Consider the following 22,003-nt stretch of genomic DNA (forward strand, 5'->3'; position numbering starts at 1 on the left):
TTCAAATACAATTTTTAAAAATAAAAAAGTAAACATTGCACGCAAAACAAAGAAAGGTGCTGTTCCATATAAAAAAATTTGCACAGAAATATTTACAAAAAAAAAAATTGCAGTGTATGTGCTGCATTGCTGATGAGGTGTCTGGTCCACCATTTTCTCTAAAAGGTTCAGGATCCTGTCCATGTGTTCTTCATTCTTTTGACATCTTCTGTCTTCTTTGGCGGCCTCAGCTTGAAGGAAGTCCTGCATAGAGAGTTTCTTTTTTGGGGGATCGGGGGGAAAGTGGACCTGATGCCTGAAGCTTCCAGCTTCCTCTTCCAGCTGGTGAGGCAGAGCTTGAGGCTGATGTGCTGGCGTCTTCCAAAGTGTTCTGAGATAAAAAAAAAGATGGATACACATGTTGATTACACACATGACTGGACTATCATACACACCCACCAAATGTGGCAGCAGTGGATGAAGCTGCCGTAAAACCCCAAAGAAGAAGAAGCTCCGTCTGCAGTACCGGCGGTGGCCGCCAGGGCGGGCGGCGCTGTGGCGGCTGGTCCCGGCTCTGGTACCAGCTCTGATCCGGAGAAGAAGAGGCTCCGTCTGCAGCAGCTTCACATCTGGACCTGCAGTTCTGGTTCTGGTTCTGTTCTGGTTCTGGTTCTGGTTCTGGTCGGGACGATGGGCGCCCGGGACGACGAGTACGACTACCTGTTCAAAGGTACCGGCCCGGTTCTGTTCTGGTTCTGGTCCTGGTTCTGGTTCTATTAGCCGTTAGCTGCTGTCAGGGAGAGACAGGAGCTAACGGCGGCTAACGGTGATTTATGGTTCTGCGTTACACCGACGCAGCCCCTACGGCGTCGGTTAACGCGTCGACGCGGACCATACGCCGTAGCTCTGCGTCGATTAAACGCGGGACCATAAATCACCCTTATCTGTTAACATGTCCAGCTGCTGGAGTTAGTTCCTCCTTCAGAAATAGAAATAAGCCCTGATTTCTGCAGCACAGGAGCCAAAACAAGCCCCAAAACTTCTAAACTGCATAAAAATGTGTCATTCGTAGTCAATTTAACTAAAGGTGAAACAAATATATTATTTCCCACTACATTCATAGTGAGATATTTCAAGCCTTTGTTTTTTATAATTTTGGTGATTATGGCTCACAGTTTATGAAAACCCCAAAGAAAAAATCTATATATTATGAAATCAATAAACAATTCAATCATCAAAATTATAACAAATAAAGGTTTAACATATCTTGCTTTGCATGTAATGAGACTAGGTAATATATTAGTTTCACCTTTTTAAGTTGAATTATTGAAATAAATTAACTTTTACACCATATTCTAGTTGAATTATTGAAATAAGTTAACTTTTACACCATATTCTAGTTGAATTATTGAAATAAATTAACTTTTACACCATATTCTAGTTGAATTATTGAAATAAATTAACTTTTACACCATATTCTAGTTGAATTATTGAAATAAATTAACTTAGATTTAGATAATTCAACTAGAATATGGTGTAAAAGTTAATTTATTTTAATAATTCAACTAGAATATGGTGTAAAAGTTAATTTATTTCAATAATTCAACTAGAATATGGTGTAAAAGTTAATTTATTTTAATAATTCAACTTAAAAGGTGAAACTAATATATAACCTAGTCTTATTACTGTACAGGCAAAGCAAGATATGTTAAACCTTTATTTGTTATAATTTTGATGATTGAATTGTTTATTGATTTCATAAAATCACATTTTTTGAGATTTTATATTTGGGGTTTTCATAAACTGTGAGCCATCATCACCAAAATTATAAAAAACAAAGGCTTGAAATATCTCACTGTGAATGTAGTGGGAAATAATATATTTGTTTCACCTTTAGTTAAATTTACTACGAATGACATTTTGCAATATATTCAACAGAGCTGGGTATCATCACTGACCTCCCGATACGATACGATTCCGATACACTAGGTCCCAAGACGATACGATTTCCGATACGATACGATTCGATACGATACGATATCGATATTCTGGTTACAATAAGGGAATAACGTGATCCTTCCATCGCCACGTCCGGCCAGAGAAACCCCAGAGAAACCCCAGAGAAACCCCACCCTGCCTGGTGAAAAGAAGCTGCTGCTCACTCCTCAAGTAAGGAAGAGACTTGAGCTCAGTGCAGGAACTCCCGGGGTTGGTAGATGGAGCAATGCACAGGACTGACTTAGCTAGGAGCGCTGGGTGATGAAATGGGGGAAAAAAATGGGGATTAAAAAAAAAAAAAAAAATCCTTTTTTTCTTTTCTTTTTTTTTTTTTAAATCGATACTTGGATTTATGTATCGATAATCGTTCCTACACATGTATATCGATAAAATATCGATATATCGATATTTTTAACCCACCCCTAATATTCAAATGTTCCGACCTTCACCTGTAGATTATAACATCAACAAATAAGAGCATAATGATAAATGTCCGTATTGGTTCAATACGGAACGCAACTTTTAATTCCCAATTCCCAACCGCGACCTGGAGGTGAAGCCCGAGTCCTCCCCGCTGTCTGGCACACACATATATATATATATATATATATATATATATATATATATATAGGTCTGGGCACAGATGCAGCAGGTCCTGTTGTCCCGCCACAAACATTTTTCTGGCATCAACACAGTTGGGACAAGCCCATGTTTACCACCGTGTTCGTCCCCTCTTCTGGAAATATTAAAATTCTCACCTAATATTTACCACACATGTCTCTGTGTGTCCCCAGTCGTCCTCATCGGGGACTCCGGCGTGGGGAAGAGCTAGCTAACATGTCTCTGTGTGTCCCCAGTCGTCCTCATCGGGGACTCCGGCGTGGGGAGGAGCTAGCTAACATGTCTCTTAGGGGTGTGCAAACAAGGGAACCTCACGATTCGATTCGATTTCGATTATTGGTTCCACGATTCTTGGATTATTGTGATTTTTAATGCTTTTTTCCATACAAGATTGATTTTGTCTTCATCTGTGGCTACATTTGTAAATAAATATCCAATCAATGAACTCAGTTCCTCTAACAACACTCATTAAGTAAATAACAAGGTTGTTTGAACATTTACATGTATTTTTCAAAGACACATAATAATGTATTGTATGACTATGTAAACATTGTCTCTTTGACTTCCTTAACTTTGACCAGGGAAAGCTGCACTTGCATGAGAGCGCCCTCTATTGGTGGAAACACTGAAAACGCTCAAGCCCTGGATTTAATGAGTTCATTAATTCAAGTAAACTAGATATGAACTTAGTGTAAACATATCTGACATATTTACAGTGAACAATAAGAAATGTGCATTCTTGAAAATGAAATGATTCAGCAGCTTATTCAGTCTGGAATCTGGATAGGATCACTAAAAAAAAAAAAAAAAAAAATTAATTAATCGATTCCAAATCGTCACGTGACGCATCGCGATGCATCGACACATCGATGAATTGCACCCACCTCTAATGTCTCTGTCTCTGTCTGTCCCCAGTCGTCCTCGTCAGGGACTCCGGCGTGGGGAACAGCTAGCTAACATGTCTCTGTCTGTCCCCAGTCGTCCTCATCGGGGACTCCGGCGTGGGGAACAGCTAGCTAACATGTCTCTGTGTGTCCCCAGTCGTCCTCATCGGGGACTCCGGCGTGGGGAACAGCTAGCTAACATGTCTCTGTGTGTCCCCAGTCGTCCTCATCAGGGACTCCGGCGTGGGGACGAGCTAGCTAACATGTCTCTGTGTGTCCCCAGTCGTCCTCATCGGGGACTCCGGCGTGGGGAACAGCTAGCTAACATGTCTCTGTCTGTCCCCAGTCGTCCTCATCAGGGACTCCGGCGTGGGGACGAGCTAGCTAACATGTCTCTCTGTCCCCAGTCGTCCTCATCGGGGACTCCGGCGTGGGGACGAGCTAGCTAACATGTCTCTGTCTCCAGTCGTCCTCATCGGGGACTCCGGCGTGGGGACGAGCTAGCTAACATGTCTCTGTCTCCAGTCGTCCTCATCGGGGACTCCGGCGTGGGGACGAGCTAGCTAACATGTCTCTCTGTCCCCAGTCGTCCTCATCGGGGACTCCGGCGTGGGGACGAGCTAGCTAACATGTCTCTGTCTCCAGTCGTCCTCATCGGGGACTCCGGCGTGGGGACGAGCTAGCTAACATGTCTCTGTCTCCAGTCGTCCTCATCGGGCACTCCAGCGTGGGGAACAGCTAGCTAACATGTCTCTCTGTCCCCAGTCGTCCTCATCGGGGACTCCGGCGTGGGGAAGAGCTAGCTAACATGTCTCTCTGTCCCCAGTCGTCCTCATCGGGGACTCCGGCGTGGGGAACAGCTAGCTAACATGTCTCTGTCTGTCCCCAGTCGTCCTCATCGGGGACTCCGGCGTGGGGACGAGCTAGCTAACATGTCTCTCTGTCCCCAGTCGTCCTCATCGGGGACTCCGGCGTGGGGAACAGCTAGCTAACATGTCTCTGTCTGTCCCCAGTCGTCCTCATCGGGGACTCCGGCGTGGGGAAGTCCAACCTTCTGTCTCGCTTCACGAGGAACGAGTTCAACCTGGAGAGCAAGAGCACGATCGGCGTGGAGTTCGCTACACGTAGCATAGCGGTGGACGGGAGGACGGTGAAGGCCCAGATCTGGGACACGGCGGGACAGGAGCGCTACCGCGCTATCACCTCCGCGTGAGTAGCCGCTACCGCTACCGCGCTATCACCTCCGCGTGAGTTACCGCTACCGCGCTATCACCTCCGCGTGAGTAGCCGCTACCGCTACCGCGCTATCACCTCCGCGTGAGTAGCCGCTACCGCTACCGCGCTAGCACCTCCGCGTGAGTAGCCGCTACCGCGCTAGCACCTCCGCGTGAGTAGCCGCTACCGCGCTAGCACCTCCGCGTGAGTAGCCGCTACCGCGCTAGCACCTCCGCGTGAGTAGCCGCTACCGCGCTATCACCTCCGCGTGAGTAGCCGCTACCGCTACCGCGCTATCACCTCCGCGTGAGTAGCCGCTACCGCGCTAGCACCTCTGCGTGAGTAGCCGCTACCGCGCTATCACCTCCGCGTGAGTAGCCGCTACCGCGCTAGCACCTCTGCGTGAGTAGCCGCTACCGCGCTATCACCTCCGCGTGAGTAGCCGCTACCGCGCTAGCACCTCCGCGTGAGTAGCCGCTACCGTGCTATCACCTCCGCGTGAGTAGCCGCTACCGCTACCACGCTATCACCTCCGCGTGAGTAGCCGCTACCGCTACCACGCTATCACCTCCGCGTGAGTAGCCGCTACCGCGCTATCACCTCCGCGTGAGTAGCCGCTACCGCTACCGCGCTATCACCTCTGCGTGAGTAGCCGCTACCGTGCTATCACCTCCGCGTGAGTAGCCGCTACCGCGCTATCACCTCCGCGTGAGTAGCCGCTACCACGCTAGCACCTCCGCGTGAGTAGCCGCTACCGCGCTATCACCTCCGCGTGAGTAGCCGCTACCGCGCTATCACCTCCGCTAACGGCTCTAACGGCTGTGTCTCTTTGCTAGCTACTACCGCGGCGCGGTGGGGGCCCTGCTAACGGCTCCGTCTCCTCCTAGCTACTACCGCAGCGCGGTGGGGGCCCTGCTAACGGCCCTGCTAACAGCTGTGTCTCTTCTTAGCTACTACCGCGGCGCGGTGGGGGCCCTGCTAACAGCTGTGTCTCTTCTTAGCTACTACCGCGGCGCGGTGGGGGCCCTGCTAACGGCTGTGTCTCTTCTTAGCTACTACCGCGGCGCGGTGGGGGCCCTGCTAACAGCTCTGTCTCTGCTCTAGCTACTACCGCGGCGCGGTGGGGGCCCTGCTAACGGCTGTGTCTCTTCTTAGCTACTACTGCGGCGCGGTGGGGGCCCTGCTAACGGCTGTGTCTCTTCTTAGCTACTACTGCGGCGCGGTGGGGGCCCTGCTAACGGCTGTGTCTCTTCTTAGCTACTACCGCGGCGCGGTGGGGGCCCTGCTAACGGCTCTGTCTCCTCCTAGCTACTACCGCGGCGCGGTGGGGGCCCTGCTAACGGCCCTGCTAACGGCTGTGTCTCTTCTTAGCTACTACCGCGGCGCGGTGGGGGCCCTGCTAACAGCTGTGTCTCTTCTTAGCTACTACCGCGGCGCGGTGGGGGCCCTGCTAACAGCTGTGTCTCTTCTTAGCTACTACCGCGGCGCGGTGGGGGCCCTGCTAACAGCTGTGTCTCTTCTTAGCTACTACCGCGGCGCGGTGGGGGCCCTGCTAACGGCTCTGTCTCCTCCTAGCTACTACCGCGGCGCGGTGGGGGCCCTGCTAACGGCCCTGCTAACAGCTGTGTCTCTTCTTAGCTACTACCGCGGTGCGGTGGGGGCCCTGCTAACAGCTGTGTTTCTTCGTTAGCTACTACCGCGGCGCGGTGGGGGCCCTGCTAACAGCTGTGTTTCTTCGTTAGCTACTACCGCGGCGCGGTGGGGGCCCTGCTAACGGCTGTGTCTCTTCTTAGCTACTACCGCGGCGCGGTGGGGGCCCTGCTAACGGCTGTGTCTCTTCTTAGCTACTACCGCGGCGCGGTGGGGGCCCTGCTAACGGCTCTGTCTCTTCTTAGCTACTACCGCGGCGCGGTGGGGGCCCTGCTAACAGCTCTGTCTCTTCTTAGCTACTACCGCGGCGCGGTGGGGGCCCTGCTAACAGCTCTGTCTCTGCTCTAGCTACTACCGCGGCGCGGTGGGGGCCCTGCTAACGGCTGTGTCTCTTCTTAGCTACTACCGCGGCGCGGTGGGGGCCCTGCTAACAGCTGTGTCTCTTCTTAGCTACTACCGCGGCGCGGTGGGGGCCCTGCTAACGGCTCTGTCTCTTCTTAGCTACTACCGCGGCGCGGTGGGGGCCCTGCTAACGGCTGTGTCTCTTCTTAGCTACTACCGCGGCGCGGTGGGGGCCCTGCTAACGGCTGTGTCTCTTCTTAGCTACTACCGCGGCGCGGTGGGGGCCCTGCTAACAGCTGTGTCTCTTCTTAGCTACTACCGCGGCGCGGTGGGGGCCCTGCTGGTCTACGACATCGCGAAGCACCTGACCTACGAGAACGTGGAGCGCTGGCTGAAGGAGCTGCGAGATCACGCCGACGGAAACATCGTCATCATGCTAGTGGGAAACAAGAGCGACCTGCGGCACCTGAGGGCGGTGCCCGCCGACGAGGCCCGCGCCTTCGCAGGTCAGAGGTCACGGGGGGCGGGGGTCACGGGGTTCACGGGGGGGTCAGGGGTCACGGGGGGGGTCAGAGGTCACGGGGGGAGGGGGGGTCAGAGGTCACGGGGGGGGTCAGGGGGTCAAGGGGTCAGCCGTCCTGCACAGACATATAAACGTATCCTCCCACGGAGCTGCTGATACGTCAACGTCGCCGCCATATTGGATGTTCAAGACTGTAAACTAATACAAGTAAATGGACTTATTTTCATAAAGCATCTTTCTACAAAGAAATGTACGTTTTACGTCTCATTTATTCATTCACACATCCACCTTTTTCCTTTTTTTCTGTTTTTTTTACTTTTTTTCCTCTTTTTTTCTCTTTTTTTCCTCTTTTTTCATCTTTTTTTCATCTTTTTTTTCCTCTTTGTTTTTTTCATCTTTCTTTCCTATTTTTTTTCCTTTTTCACGTATTTTTCCTCCTTTTTCCCTCTTTTTTCCGCCTTTTCTCCTTTTTCCTCTTTTCTTTCCTTTTTTTTCATCTTTTTTCCGTTTTCATCCGTGACTGTACTGACCTCCCAGCATTCAAATCCCATCTCAAAACTCACCTTTACAGAACTGCTTTTAATGTGTGATTAATGTCCTGTCTCATGTTGTGTCCTTTTGTACTGTCCTGTGTAATTGTAATTTGTATTATGTGTTTTGTTTTAATGTAAAGCGTCTTTGAGTGCCCAGAAAAGCGCTATATAAATAAAATGTATTATTATTATTATTATTATTATTTTTTCCTATTTTTTTTCCTTTTTCTCCTTTTTTTCTTTTTTCCGCTTTTTTCTCTTTTTTTCCTATTTTTTCCTCTTTTTCTCCTTTTTTATCTTTTTTCCTCTGTTTCTCCCTTTTTCATATTTTTTGCCTCATTTTTCCTTATTTTCATAAAGCGTCTTTCTACAAAGAAATGTACGTTTTACGTCTCATTTATTCATTCACACACGCACTAATATACTTGGAAACAGTTAGGACCAAATATAATATATTTAATTTTCTCAGATGGTAAAAATAAGAACTTTATTGATCCCACATAGGAGTAATTCATGTTATATCAGCTATAGAGAACAAAACTATATATATCCCCCTATAGGAAAAAGTTGAAAAAAAAGGAAAAAATTGAAAAAAGAGGGAAAAAAAGAAAAAAGAAATGAGGAAAAAATTAAAAAAGAGGAACAAAGAGGAAAAAAAGATGAAGAAAAGAGAGAAAAAGGAGGAAAAAAAGAGGAATAAAAAAGAAAAAAGGACGAAAAAAGTGCATGTGTGAATGAATAAATGAGACGTAAAACGTACATTTATTTGTAGAAAAGAAGAAAAAATAGGAAAAAATGAGAAAAAAAGAGGAAAGAAGGAAAAAAATAGGAAATAAAAAAGAAGGAAAAAGGAAAAAATAGAAAAAAAGAGAAAAAAGAGAAAAAAGAGGGGAAAAAAGTAAAAAAGAGATAAAAAGAGGAAAAAGGTGGATGTGTGAATGAATAAATGAGACGTAAAACGTACATTTCTTTGTAGAAAGATGCTTTATGAAAATAAGTCCATTTACTTGTATTAGTTTACAGTCTTGAACATCCAACATGGCGGCGACGTTGACGTATCAGCAGCTCCGTGGGAGGAGGAGGAGACATGGATGTGACCTGCAGGGGGGGTCAGGGGTCAGAGGTCACGGGTTAGCTGTCCTGCAGGGGGGGTCAGAGGGTCAGGGGTCAGAGGTCACCGTCTAAATTCCTCTTCCTCCCCAGAGAAGAACGGTCTGTCCTTCCTGGAGACGTCAGCGCTGGATTCAACTAACGTGGAGACGGCGTTTCAGACAATCCTGACAGGTCAGTCCAGTACTGATGAGCAGGCTGTTACAGTAGTCCAGTACTGATGAGCAGGCTGTTACAGTAGTCCAGTACTGATGAGCAGGCTGTTACAGTAGTCCAGTACTGATGAGCAGGCTGTTACAGTAGTCCAGTACTGATGAGCAGGCTGTTACAGTAGTCCAGTACTGATGAGCAGGCTGTTACAGTAGTTGATACTGATGAGCAGGCTGTTACAGTAGTTGATACTGATGAGCAGGCTGTTACAGTAGTCCAGTACAGATGAGCAGGCTGTTACAGTAGTAGATACTGATGAGCAGGCTGTTACAGTAGTCCAGTACTGATGAGCAGGCTGTTACAGTAGTCCAGTACTGATGAGCAGGCTGTTACAGTAGTAGATACTGATGAGCAGGCTGTTACAGTAGTTGATACTGATGAGCAGGCTGTTACAGTAGTTGATACTGATGAGCAGGCTGTTACAGTAGTCCAGTACAGATGAGCAGGCTGTTACAGTAGTCCAGTACTGATGAGCAGGCTGTTACAGTAGTCCAGTACTGATGAGCAGGCTGTTACAGTAGTTGATACTGATGAGCAGGCTGTTACAGTAGTTGATACTGATGAGCAGGCTGTTACAGTAGTCCAGTACAGATGAGCAGGCTGTTACAGTAGTCCAGTACTGATGAGCAGGCTGTTACAGTAGTGGATACTGATGAGCAGGCTGTTACAGTAGTCCAGTACTGATGAGCAGGCTGTTACAGTAGTTGATACTGATGAGCAGGCTGTTACAGTAGTCCAGTACTGATGAGCAGGCTGTTACAGTAGTCCAGTACTGATGAGCAGGCTGTTACAGTAGTCCAGTACTGATGAGCAGGCTGTTACAGTAGTAGATACTGATGAGCAGGCTGTTACAGTAGTTGATACTGATGAGCAGGCTGTTACAGTAGTCCAGTACTGATGAGCAGGCTGTTACAGTAGTCCAGTACTGATGAGCAGGCTGTTACAGTAGTTGATACTGATGAGCAGGCTGTTACAGTAGTCCAGTACTGATGAGCAGGCTGTTACAGTAGTCCAGTACTGATGAGCAGGCTGTTACAGTAGTAGATACTGATGAGCAGGCTGTTACAGTAGTAGATACTGATGAGCAGGCTGTTACAGTAGTCCAGTACTGATGAGCAGGCTGTTACAGTAGTAGATACTGATGAGCAGGCTGTTACAGTAGTTGATACTGATGAGCAGGCTGTTACAGTAGTCCAGTACTGATGAGCAGGCTGTTACAGTAGTCCAGTACTGATGAGCAGGCTGTTACAGTAGTCCAGTACTGATGAGCAGGCTGTTACAGTAGTCCAGTACTGATGAGCAGGCTGTTACAGTAGTTGATACTGATGAGCAGGCTGTTACAGTAGTCCAGTACTGATGAGCAGGCTGTTACAGTAGTCCAGTACTGATGAGCAGGCTGTTACAGTAGTTGATACTGATGAGCAGGCTGTTACAGTAGTCCAGTACTGATGAGCAGGCTGTTACAGTAGTCCAGTACTGATGAGCAGGCTGTTACAGTAGTTGATACTGATGAGCAGGCTGTTACAGTAGTCCAGTACTGATGAGCAGGCTGTTACAGTAGTTGATACTGATGAGCAGGCTGTTACAGTAGTAGATACTGATGAGCAGGCTGTTACAGTAGTTGATACTGATGAGCAGGCTGTTACAGTAGTAGATACTGATGAGCAGGCTGTTACAGTAGTCCAGTACTGATGAGCAGGCTGTTACAGTAGTCCAGTACTGATGAGCAGGCTGTTACAGTAGTCCAGTACTGATGAGCAGGCTGTTACAGTAGTCAAGTACTGATGAGCAGGCTGTTACAGTAGTTGATACTGATGAGCAGGCTGTTACAGTAGTAGATACTGATGAGCAGGCTGTTACAGTAGTCCAGTACTGATGAGCAGGCTGTTACAGTAGTGGATACTGATGAGCAGGCTGTTACAGTAGTCCAGTACTGATGAGCAGACTGTTACAGTAGTTGATACCGATGAGCAGGCTGTTACAGTAGTAGATACTGATGAGCAGGCTGTTACAGTAGTCCAGTACTGATGAGCAGGCTGTTACAGTAGTTGATACTGATGAGCAGGCTGTTACAGTAGTAGATACTGATGAGCAGGCTGTTACAGTAGTCCAGTACTGATGAGCAGTCTGTTACAGTAGTCCAGGACTGATGAGCAGGCTGTTACAGTAGTAGATACTGATGAGCAGGCTGTTACAGTAGTCCAGTACTGATGAGCAGGCTGTTACAGTAGTCCAGTACTGATGAGCAGGCTGTTACAGTAGTTGATACTGATGAGCAGGCTGTTACAGTAGTAGATACTGATGAGCAGGCTGTTACAGTAGTAGATACTGATGAGCAGGCTGTTACAGTAGTCCAGTACCGATGAGCAGGCTGTTACAGTAGTTGATACTGATGAGCAGGCTGTTACAGTAGTCCAGTACTGATGAGCAGGCTGTTACAGTAGTCCAATACTGATGAGCAGGCTGTTACAGTAGTCCAGTACTGATGAGCAGGCTGTTACAGTAGTAGATACTGATGAGCAGGCTGTTACAGTAGTCCAGTACTGATGAGCAGGCTGTTACAGTAGTTCAGTACTGATGAGCAGGCTGTTACAGTAGTCCAGTACTGATGAGCAGGCTGTTACAGTAGTTCAGTACTGATGAGCAGGCTGTTACAGTAGTCCAGTACTGATGAGCAGGCTGTTACAGTAGTCCAGTACTGATGAGCAGGCTGTTACAGTAGTCCAGTACCGATGGTCCAGGTCCAGGTCCAGGTCCTGGTCCAGGTCTAGTCCTGATCCGGTCTCTCCCCCACAGAGATCTACCGGATCGTGTCCCAGAAACAGATGTCTGAGCGTCAGGACGGAGAGTCTCCCAGCAACAACGTGGTCAACATCCAGGTCCAGCCCACGGAGAACAAGCCAAAGATGCAGTGCTGCCAGAACATCTAGTCCTGGTCCTGGTGGGGACCCTGGTCCTGGTCCTGGTCCTGGTCCTGGTCCTGGTCCTGGTCCCGACCCCTGAAGGACTGCCCCCCCTCTTTAGGTTCTGCAGGACAGCAGTTTCAAATCACCGTAAGCCTGAGTTCTGGTTCTGCGTCAAATCGACGCCGTGTGATACGGGTCGACGCGTAGCACACGCCGTCGCTGACGCCGTCGCCGACGCCGTCACCCACTCCGTCGCCGACGCCGACGCCGTCACCGACGCCGACGCCGTCACCGACCTGCTCCTCCCGAAAATGATAACTACTCGTGGAGGCGACGCAGACCACACGCAGACGAGAGGCTGTGATTGGTTCTTGGTAGCAACGCATTTCCTGTTTCCGGTTTGAAGTAGTCGTGAACTTTCAGCCTCTTTTCTTCCTGTTGTGGGTGATTTTTTTTGTTTTGGTTTTTTGCACAATAGTTGTCCACTTTGACCGGACAAAGTCGGATAAACCATTCAGGAAAAGATGGTGAATTAGCGGTCACGGGGGGAACTGCACCGCGGAGAAATGGAGTGACGGAGAAGTCCGAAGGTTCACGACGGCGACGGCGTTACGGCGACGGTGTCACGGCGACGGCGTCACGGCGACGGCGTCGTCGTCACGGCGACGGCATTACGGCGACGGCGTCACGGCGACGTCGTCACGGCGACGGCGTCGTCGTCACGGCGACGGCGTCACGGCGACGGCTTCACGGCGACGTCGTCACGGCGACGGCGTCGTCGTCACGGCGACGTCGTCACGGCGACGGCTTCACGGCGACGGCGTTACGGCGACGGCGTTACGGCGACGGTCTCACGGCGACGGCGTCGTCACGGCGACGCCGTCATGGCGACGGTGTCACGGCGACGTTACGGTGGCGGCGGTGACGGCGTTGGTTTAACGCAGAACCTTAACTCAAGCTTTAGATTCATGAAGCTGCGGCACCGAAATGTCTGATTATGAATGTTAATCCTTCACCTCCTTGTTTCTCCTTCACCTCCTTGTTTCTCCTTCACCTCCTTGTTTCTCCTTCACCTCCTTGTTTCTTCTTCACCTCCTTGTTTCTCCTTCTCCTCCTTGTTTCTCCTTCTCCTCCTTGTTTCTTCTTCACCTCCGTTCCTCCTCTCATTTCTTGTGTGAATATGAATCACATCACATGCTCTGAAGGTTCCCAGCACCTGCTTAGCCCCGCCCCCTCACCTGGAGCCCCGCCCCCTCACCTGGAGCCCCGCCCCCTCACATGAGGCCCCGCCCCCTCACCTGAGGCCCCGCCCCCTCACCTGGAGCCCCGCCCCCTCGCCTGGAGCCCCGCCCCCTCACCTGCGGCCCCGCCCCCTCACCTGAGGCCCCGCCCCCTCACCCGCTTAGCCCCGCCCCCTCACCTGAGGCCCCGCCCCCTCACCTGTCCGGTCTATAACCATCAGTCACATGACTCTCACCTGCTGCCTCGTCTCCAACACGTCGCTTCACGTTGAGTCGCCTTAGTAGATCATGGTGGCCCCCCGGTGGCCCCGGTAGCCCCGGTGGCCCCCAGGGGCCCCCGGTAGCCCTGGTAGCCCTGGTGGCCCTGGTAGCCCTGGTAGCCCCGGTAGCCCTGGTGGCCCCAGTAGGCCTGGTAGCCCCCAGGGGCCCCCGGTGGCCCCGGTAGCCCTGGTGGCCCCCAGGGGCCCCCCGGTAGCCCCAGGGGCCCCCAGTAGCCCTGGTGGCCCCCAGGGGCCCCCCGGTAGCCCCCAGGGGCCCCCGGTGGCCCCGGTAGCCCTGGTGGCCCCCAGGGGCCCCCCGGTAGCCCCAGGGGCCCCCAGTAGCCCCGGTAGCCCTGGTGGCCCCCAGGGGCCCCCCGGTAGCCCCAGGGGCCCCCAGTAGCCCCGGTAGCCCTGGTGGCCCCCAGGGCCCCCCCGGAAGTCTGGTGGCCACCAGGACCCCCCACTAGCCCTGGTGGCCCCCAGGGCCCCCCGGTGGCCCTGGTAGCCCCCAGGGGCCCCCCGGTGGCCCCAGGGTCCCCCACTAGCCCCGGTGGCCCCCAGGACCCCCCACTAGCCCTGGAGGCCCCCAGGACCCCCCACTAGCCCTGGTGGCCCCCAGGGCCCCCCGGTGGCCCCCAGGGGCCCCCACTAGCCCTGGTGGCCCCCAGGGCCCCCCGGTGGCCCCCAGGGGCCCCTGTAGGGGTGTAGCGGTAGACGGCGGGTCTGCAGACTCTGAATCTGCTCGGGTTCTCAAACCTCCGATGTTTGTGTGTTTTATTTGAAACTGTTATGATTCCTTTTTTTAATTTTTTATAAAGTATTGAATCTGTAATTCTGAAGTTCTTATGGTTTTATGTTTTGTACAGACGGTGAATTGTACAATGTTGTCTATATCTTAAGTTATCAGTCCATCTTAATAATAAAGTGCACCGTAATAAACTTTGTTCCTGCCTGTTTAATTCCTCTTTAATTCACAATTAAAGTTAAAGCAGCACTTTATAACTTTACACCTTAATCTAATATTTCATCATCATCATTGTGATGGAACATCAACTTCCACCAGGTTTAATGTTTGATTAATGTTTAATTAAGGTTTAACCTCTGTGATGGTCTGAGGGATAATATAATAATAATAATAATAATAATAATAATAATAATAATAATAATAATAATAATATCATAATATTCTGTATCGCCTTCACTGGCTCTATGTAACTTTGAGGAGCATGGTAGGAACCCTAAACACTAAAAAACTACACACTGGGCGGGGCGTGGAGCAGAGCTCAGCAGAAGCTGGTATCATCATAGATATATATAAATATAGATTATATCTATGGGTATGATCATAGATATATATAAATATAGATTATATCTATGGGTATCATCATAGATATATATAAATATAGATTATATTCATGGGTATCATCATAGATATATATAAATATAGATTATATCTATGGGTATCATCATAGATATATATAAATATAGATTATATCTATGGGTGTCATAGATATATATAAATATAGATTATATCTATGGGTATCATCATAGATATATATAAATATAGATTATATCTATGGGTATCATCATAGATATATATAAATATAGATTATATCTATGGGTGTCATAGATATATATAAATATAGATTATATCTATGGGTATGATCATAGATATATATAAATATAGATTATATCTATGGGGATCATCATAGATATATATAAATATAGATTATATCTATGGGGATCATCATAGATATATATAAATATAGATTATATCTATGGGGATCATCATAGATATATATAAATATAGATTATATCTATGGGTGTCATCATAGATATTGTTATATAAAGAATAATTTAAAATCAAACTGAATATGTAAACTCCATGTGCTGTTAACTAAATGCTAAATGCTAAAAAAAAAAAAAACTAAATGTTTCTCTATGTGAAACGGAGGTGCATTCCTCTGACTCACTGAAAGTACCATGCTGTACCAGACACAGATAAGGAGGGGGCCCCCAGCCATCCCCCTCCCCTTTTCTCAGGTAATAAACATGTTCTCAGGACAGAGAGCGGCAGATTTTCAGCAGGACGATAGAACAAGCAGGCTGTAGAGCTCTGCTCTGCTGTATCTCCCTCATGAGGCCTTCTTTAATTCTATCCCAGTCTTTTATTTACCTTTTCCAGCTCAATCAACGAACCCGGGGTGATTCATTCGATCACAACAATTTGGGGGCGTCGTCCGTGATTGAGAAAGAGGAAAAGAGGTAATTATGATAACTGCTAAATTTAAGGAATGACAACTGCTAAATTTAATGAAAAAAGGACGAAAGCTGGAATAGGAATTAAAGAGGAAATATATAGAAATTAAGAGGAATATTTATTAAGGGTTTAAGTCCCAGGATGTCGGGGTTAAAGTCCCTTTAGAGGGACAGGATTATGGAAGAATCCTGTTACCGTAGACATTCTAAAGTCAGAGTCAGGCGACTCCAACCGTGACGTCGACGGGCGCATGGATCTTTGCTGGGTTAGAGGCCCTGAGGATTTGGAAACTCAGAATTCTAAGAGCTGCCAAAGAAACTTAAAAAAGTTGATGGTATGCATTTGAGGAAACTGTAGAGAGGTTTTAAAATGCCCGAGAAACTTTAAATGTTGAGGGTATTTGGCTTTGTGAAGATATTATAAGACTCCATGTTGACATGAGCCTGAAAAATAGAAATAGAGATGGTAAGATTGTGAAATATATGTAAAAATTAAGCAGTGGCTGCTGGCCTTGCTGTGAGAGAGGAGGGGCTGCGCTTGTGTGTGTGTGTGTGTGTGTGTGTGTGTGTGTGTGTGTGACGGGCTGTGATTATGTGTGTGTGCTGTCTGTGTACTGTTATGTGCATTCATAAGATTTTGTGAACAGCTGAAATATATTCTGTTATTTTAAGAGAAAGAAAAGTATGATTTAATTGACTTCGTAGTTGGTTTTTAAAATCGGAAATTGGTTAAAGACAGAAAAGTTGCAGGTTCAAACCCAGGGTCGTAAAAGTCCTTAGTCAGATCATGATCTGCTCAGAAAAAGAGGAGGGGCTGGTTGGGTCTGTTTGCAGCAACCAGACCAGTAAGGCTTTAAAATAGAAGATTATTTAGAATAGATGGATCATTTTAGAATATATTTGGATATTATAAGATAAAATGTTAAGAAGTAAAATGTTTAAATTCATATGAGCCTCTCTCTCTGTTGACTTGGTTAAAATAATATGAACAATGAGCTTCTTTAAATGATACATTCTGTGTCTATAAAGGAGACTTTTTATCTGTTAAAGACACATGAGCTTCAGCTTCTCTGTTGACATTTTTTAAGATAACATTAACAATGAGCTTCTTTAAATGATGCATTCTGTGTCTAATAAAGAAGACTTTTTTATTTGATAAAACATACATGAGCTACAAGAGAGGACTTTTTGAGAGTTTGTTTGTTTAGGTCAAGAATGTTTGTCTGTGTACTGGAGCGCCCCCCCCCCCCCCCCCCCTCAGCGAAATATGGTGAATTGGTTAGGGGCGGCTCACATTCCTTAAGTTTCAAGTGAGGGCATAATAATATTAACGTCTTAGTTGATATAAAGTGTTGATGAATACAGATTTTGGAACCTGTGATAGTAGGGATGTTGTAATTCTGTCTGTAATTTGTATAGTTGAGGTTACTCTCATTTTTGGGAAGTGGAAGTGCTTTTGCAAGTTTTATTTTATTTAGGAAAAGGACCAGATTGAAATGATAAATTGCAGATATGGGTTAGAGGTTTTACAATGTTATTTAGGACTTTTCCACAGTTATTAATATTAGGACAGTCAGTGGATAATTTACTTTTACATTTTTGAACAGGGTTTGTCACTTTCTGTTTACTGAATCTGTTGCTGAGAGAGGAAAAAATATATATGAGTATGCCTTCTCTATAATAGTTTTGCTTCATGTTCTGATTCACACCATTATCCTTGTTTAATTACCGGTAGGTTGTTCAGGATACCCCAAGTTCCTTTTATATTATGTTTATTTTCATGTAATAACTTTTTTATAATATAGCTTTAGGTTAGGTCTTATTATATCTTTTAGTAGATTTTGGTAGATTTTATAAGATTATTTTCTTTTGACAAGCATTTGTTAGTCCTCCATTAGTGAACCAAGGACTTTTTAAATAAATTCAGATTAATTTGAACAAGAAAGAAGGAGACAGGGAATTTAAAGGAGTGAAGCTGGATTTAGGATAAGACAAGGGGGTCGGAAAAGATAACGAAGGAATGTAGGGGTACGGACAGACCAGTCGTAAAATGCAAAATTACTCCCTTTCTTCACTAAACCATGTCGTAAACATGTCGGGTGAAACAGAAACAAAAAAAAAAAGGGAACTTTCGGAGTGCCAGGCGCGGGGTCAGTGGGCTGAGGTCAGGCCAAAAGGCACTGGTAGTAAAATCAGGCATTAAACACACAAATTGTATGAACCACCTTGAGCACCGAACCCCCACTACCACATAACACAGAGGGATGGGTGGATGAAGGGGGGGCCTGGGGTCGGACGAGGGGGTCCCATGCAAAGACCTAACGTGGCCTGTAACCAGGGCTAATTATGCCGGGAGAGAATCCCATCTGTCCATCCGTACACTGAAGGGAATGCCTTCTCTGGAGGAAAACAGACTCAACCATTCACACGCCCCCTCAGGATGAGGGTGGGGCGCAAGCCCTGAGACATTTTTTCTCGTGTCACACAAGCTCCCTGTGACCTGATGGGAAGAGAGATACTATGACGATTCACTGTGGTCCCGATGGTTTGACGCTTACCTTTCTGGACAGAGGTACACAACAATGCGTGGGTTATCCATCCAGCGGACAGTTCATCTTATCTCCTCAGCCAGGTCTGGCTGCAGAAATACATTATGTTGGACTTTGTTTGAACCAGAAACACCGGTTACTCCTGGCCCGATATACGGTCTATCAACAGTGGCGCCCCTGAGTCGACACCTGGTGTCCTTACGCTGGTTCCTCCAATCCTTTACATCTCACATTATTTTACGATACAACATCCAATGGTAACATGATGCCTTGCACTCACATTATAGACGACTAAGGTGGTATGAACTGACGGATGAGGCTTGCCCTCATGTATCATTGGCTTTGCGCTTAGGCCATCAGGCTAAGGATTTAATGCCTCCAAAGCAAAATTATAATTGCCACCCAATAGTTGTACGACATGGTGAAACAACTAGGCGTTAGGGTTTAGATTTTTTCTGTAACAGGATCATCAACAAGTGATCCTGTTTCAGAAAGGGGGAGTAAGGTTGGTAATTATATGACGTGTAAACACGACCCTACATGTATACAGCATGTAGCAGTTAAAGAAATGAATCAAAAGAAATTAAGAAAATGAAGCATCAAATATTTTGTACACACACGAAGGATATCACAGGGGGAAAACCACACAAGTGCATGCAAAGAATCGTTCGTGACGACAAAGTCAGGGAAGACTTAGTGAAAACACCATTTGACAAAGCGATTAATTTGTTTGTAGACGGATACTGCTTTAAACACTAGAACGAAGGGTTACAACTAGCATATGCGATAGTATACGAGGAAGACGAAACATGGGTAACAGTAGATGCTAGAAGGAGTGAAGGAATTAGAATCAGAATCAGAATCAGATTTATTAGTCAAGTTTGAATATTGCCCAAGGAATTTGACTCTGGTTATTTCGCTTTCCACTCAGATTTAAAAGTAGCAACAGTAAATGATAAAGGTACGGTAGATAAACAATGTGGCACGTATTAAAATATATACGATTAAAAAAGTGAAAGGTGTAACAGTATAGAGGTAGACATGGTAAAGACAGCTCTTAATAAAAAATGTAAATAATAAGTGGCCTTGAGATGGGAAACGGAGATTGGAATGAGTAGAGTTAAACCTGAGACCACCTGATATATTGTACAAGCATTATGGGAGTAATTATATTCTTTAAGGTAAAGAATACCAGAATGGCAAACAGATGGCGATTAGGTGAATTAAATTCAGTCCAGGAATGGCACGAGTAATTTTTCTTGTTTGTAAAAGGTCAAATTTTTTAGATAGCTGGGATAAGTATTACAGTAAATAATAGTACAGGAATTTAGATGTTGTCCAAACAAAAGTTTATAAAGAATAAGAAGAGCAGAGCGTGGAAGCAGGTGTCTCGGTTTGAAAAGCAGACCGACATTTTTTAGATTCTTAGATATTTAGTTTTGCAAAAATGATTTATATGACAATTAGAGTTTAGACAGTCATCAATGAGGACCCCAAGGAACTTTGTAGAGTTTATTTTCTTTATTTCTTTATCATTTATTTTGATCTGAAAGGCCAGATTTTCCGTATTCTTTTGTTCTTTATTGAAACTGAATTATATATAATTTGTTTTCTTAATATTAAGAGAGGTTTTGTTCATTTTTGATCCAAATATCCACCTTAGAGAGCTCATTGTTAAGGAGATTTTGAATTTCATGGATGTTGTTATGTGATACAAGAAAGGTTGTTTCACTTGGTATTCCTAGAAAACATGTCAGTGTTTAGCCCCTGGGGCAGATCATTTTCAACTTTATTCTGTACGAAGATATGTCTTTATGTAACATTCAACAGTGAACTACGGAGGAGCTTAATAAGAAGGAATATGTTTTTCAGTTATTGTAATAATTCATTTGATCATCGACCAGTATTTTGGGGCAAATATGCCGTAGTTTCATGTGAGTGAATAATTTTTACTTTTTGTTATGTAGAAATGTCACTTTTCCACAAAGGAAATGTTAATCGTGTGGACAATCCTAAGTACCACCTGACAGCGTAAAGGATTTAACAGAGTAATTTGCATGTCTGGATTGTTGAAGTGGGTGTACATACAGTGCCCGAAGGGAAAGAAATCAGTAATGTTCATAAAGAAACAATTATTGCTCCACACCTATCTGTATGAAATTGTAGGATAATGTATTGAATCATCTGGAGTTGAGTATTGTGCAGTAGGTGAGATCATGAAGGCGTTTGGGAAATGCTGGATGGGACATGCAATTATGAAGACTAAATTGGCAAAAATCTGTGCACAGACCAAAAGGACATGGGTGAACGCGGGCCACGGACTGACCCGAACTACAGACTGGACGACTTTTTCTAGGGCCACAGAATGCGCCCTACTTGAAGGAGACTGACGAATACCAATTTGGTCAGAAAGCTCACTTCTCCGAACTGCAAAGTTTGGTATCTGCTTACTCCAAACAGGTCGGAGACAGACGGACGGACACGGACCCCACAGGGGTTTCCCTGGGAATCATCAAGAGACAGTGGTTGGAGCCAAGGTGGACAGGACCCAGAACGGACCTCCCACGTCATCAGACTCCACAGGAAAGGTGACACGTGGTGTCAATGATCGCAGTGGGCAACACCGGACCCCCCCACAAAGATTAGAACCCCAGATCCGGCTGGATCTGGCACAGCAGCGTTCATAAAGACCTTAGCTCTCAAGAAAGGGGCAGAATAATCCCCTGAGCCGGTCCACCGGGTGATCAGAGTAGTCCACCTCTGACTCCTGAAGAGGAACAATAAAGAAGAAAAAAGATACATAGGGTGATCTCTGATTAGAGATCAAAAGATATATATATATATATATATATATATATATATATATATATATATATATATATATATATATATATATAAATATATATATTTATATATATATATATATATATATATATATATATATATATATATATATATATAAAATATATATTATATCTATGGGTGTCATGGCCCAAGCAGCGGAAAAACCCAAGAAAATACTAGTTTTATCGGAGGAGGCGATAGAGTAACAAGCTAAATGCCCGGACAAGAATAAACATTGTCCCGGCGTTCACTCGCTGGCGTGAGCTGAAAGACGAGGAGGGATGTCCGACAAGGGAGACAGAATTGTTATGATACTAATGTAAATGTAGAGTTCTATGTTCAATAAGAATCAGAATTAGAATGTTTTCACATACAGGGGATTCGTCTTGGGTTCTAGTATTTTTCCTGAGAACTGTAAAATTGTGCAGGGCTGATCTGCAAAATATAAGGAATGAGCATTCAGTTATTCACAGGTTATAAAGTCTTTTTTTATTTTGTCAGTAAATTTGTTGGACTACTAATTTATGACGAAGTCCCTCTAAAAAACGTGACAGGAAAAAGGTGCAGTAGAACAAAACCAGAGCGTGTACAGAGGTGCTCCCTCTTCGTTGTGTCTTAAGCCGGGCAGACACGATTATCGGCTCGTTTTGAGCCGATTTTCCAGTTGTGCAACTTTTTTTTGATCGGGCCCGATTTTGACCCAATCGTTGCTCGTTCCTCGTGCAGTGTACGTGGGGTAACGACGAGAGATTAACACCTCACGACGAGAGATTAACACCTCACGACGAGAGATTAACACCTCACGACGAGAGATTAACACCTCACGACGAGAGATTAACACCTCACGACGAGAGATTAACACCTCACGACGAGAGATTA

General features: G+C 46.1%; 1 protein-coding gene across 1 annotated transcript; it reads left to right on the top strand.

Moving 5' to 3' along the window:
- The first annotated feature begins 563 nt into the window (after positions 1–563).
- On the top strand, positions 564–14,396 carry LOC133418643 (ras-related protein Rab-11A). The gene is made up of 5 exons (XM_061707451.1): positions 564–709; positions 4,496–4,691; positions 7,002–7,195; positions 8,949–9,029; positions 11,862–14,396. The coding sequence occupies exons 1-5, from the start codon at positions 670–672 to the stop codon at positions 11,993–11,995; spliced, it is 645 nt and encodes a 214-aa protein (XP_061563435.1). The 5' UTR covers positions 564–669; the 3' UTR covers positions 11,996–14,396.
- The last annotated feature ends 7,607 nt before the right edge of the window (positions 14,397–22,003 follow it).

This window comes from Cololabis saira, chromosome 2 (assembly GCF_033807715.1).
Source record: "Cololabis saira isolate AMF1-May2022 chromosome 2, fColSai1.1, whole genome shotgun sequence".
NCBI classification, from domain to species: domain Eukaryota; kingdom Metazoa; phylum Chordata; class Actinopteri; order Beloniformes; family Belonidae; genus Cololabis; species Cololabis saira.

Bases quoted from the DNA above. Each gene is read 5' to 3' on its own strand.
- LOC133418643 (XM_061707451.1), top strand. From the start codon at position 670: ATGGGCGCCCGGGACGACGAGTACGACTACCTGTTCAAAG. The intron at 4,692-7,001 runs GTGAGTAGCCGC...GTCTCTTCTTAG, and splicing joins TACCGCGCTATCACCTCCGC to CTACTACCGCGGCGCGGTGG. The intron at 9,030-11,861 runs GTCAGTCCAGTA...TCTCCCCCACAG, and splicing joins GTTTCAGACAATCCTGACAG to AGATCTACCGGATCGTGTCC.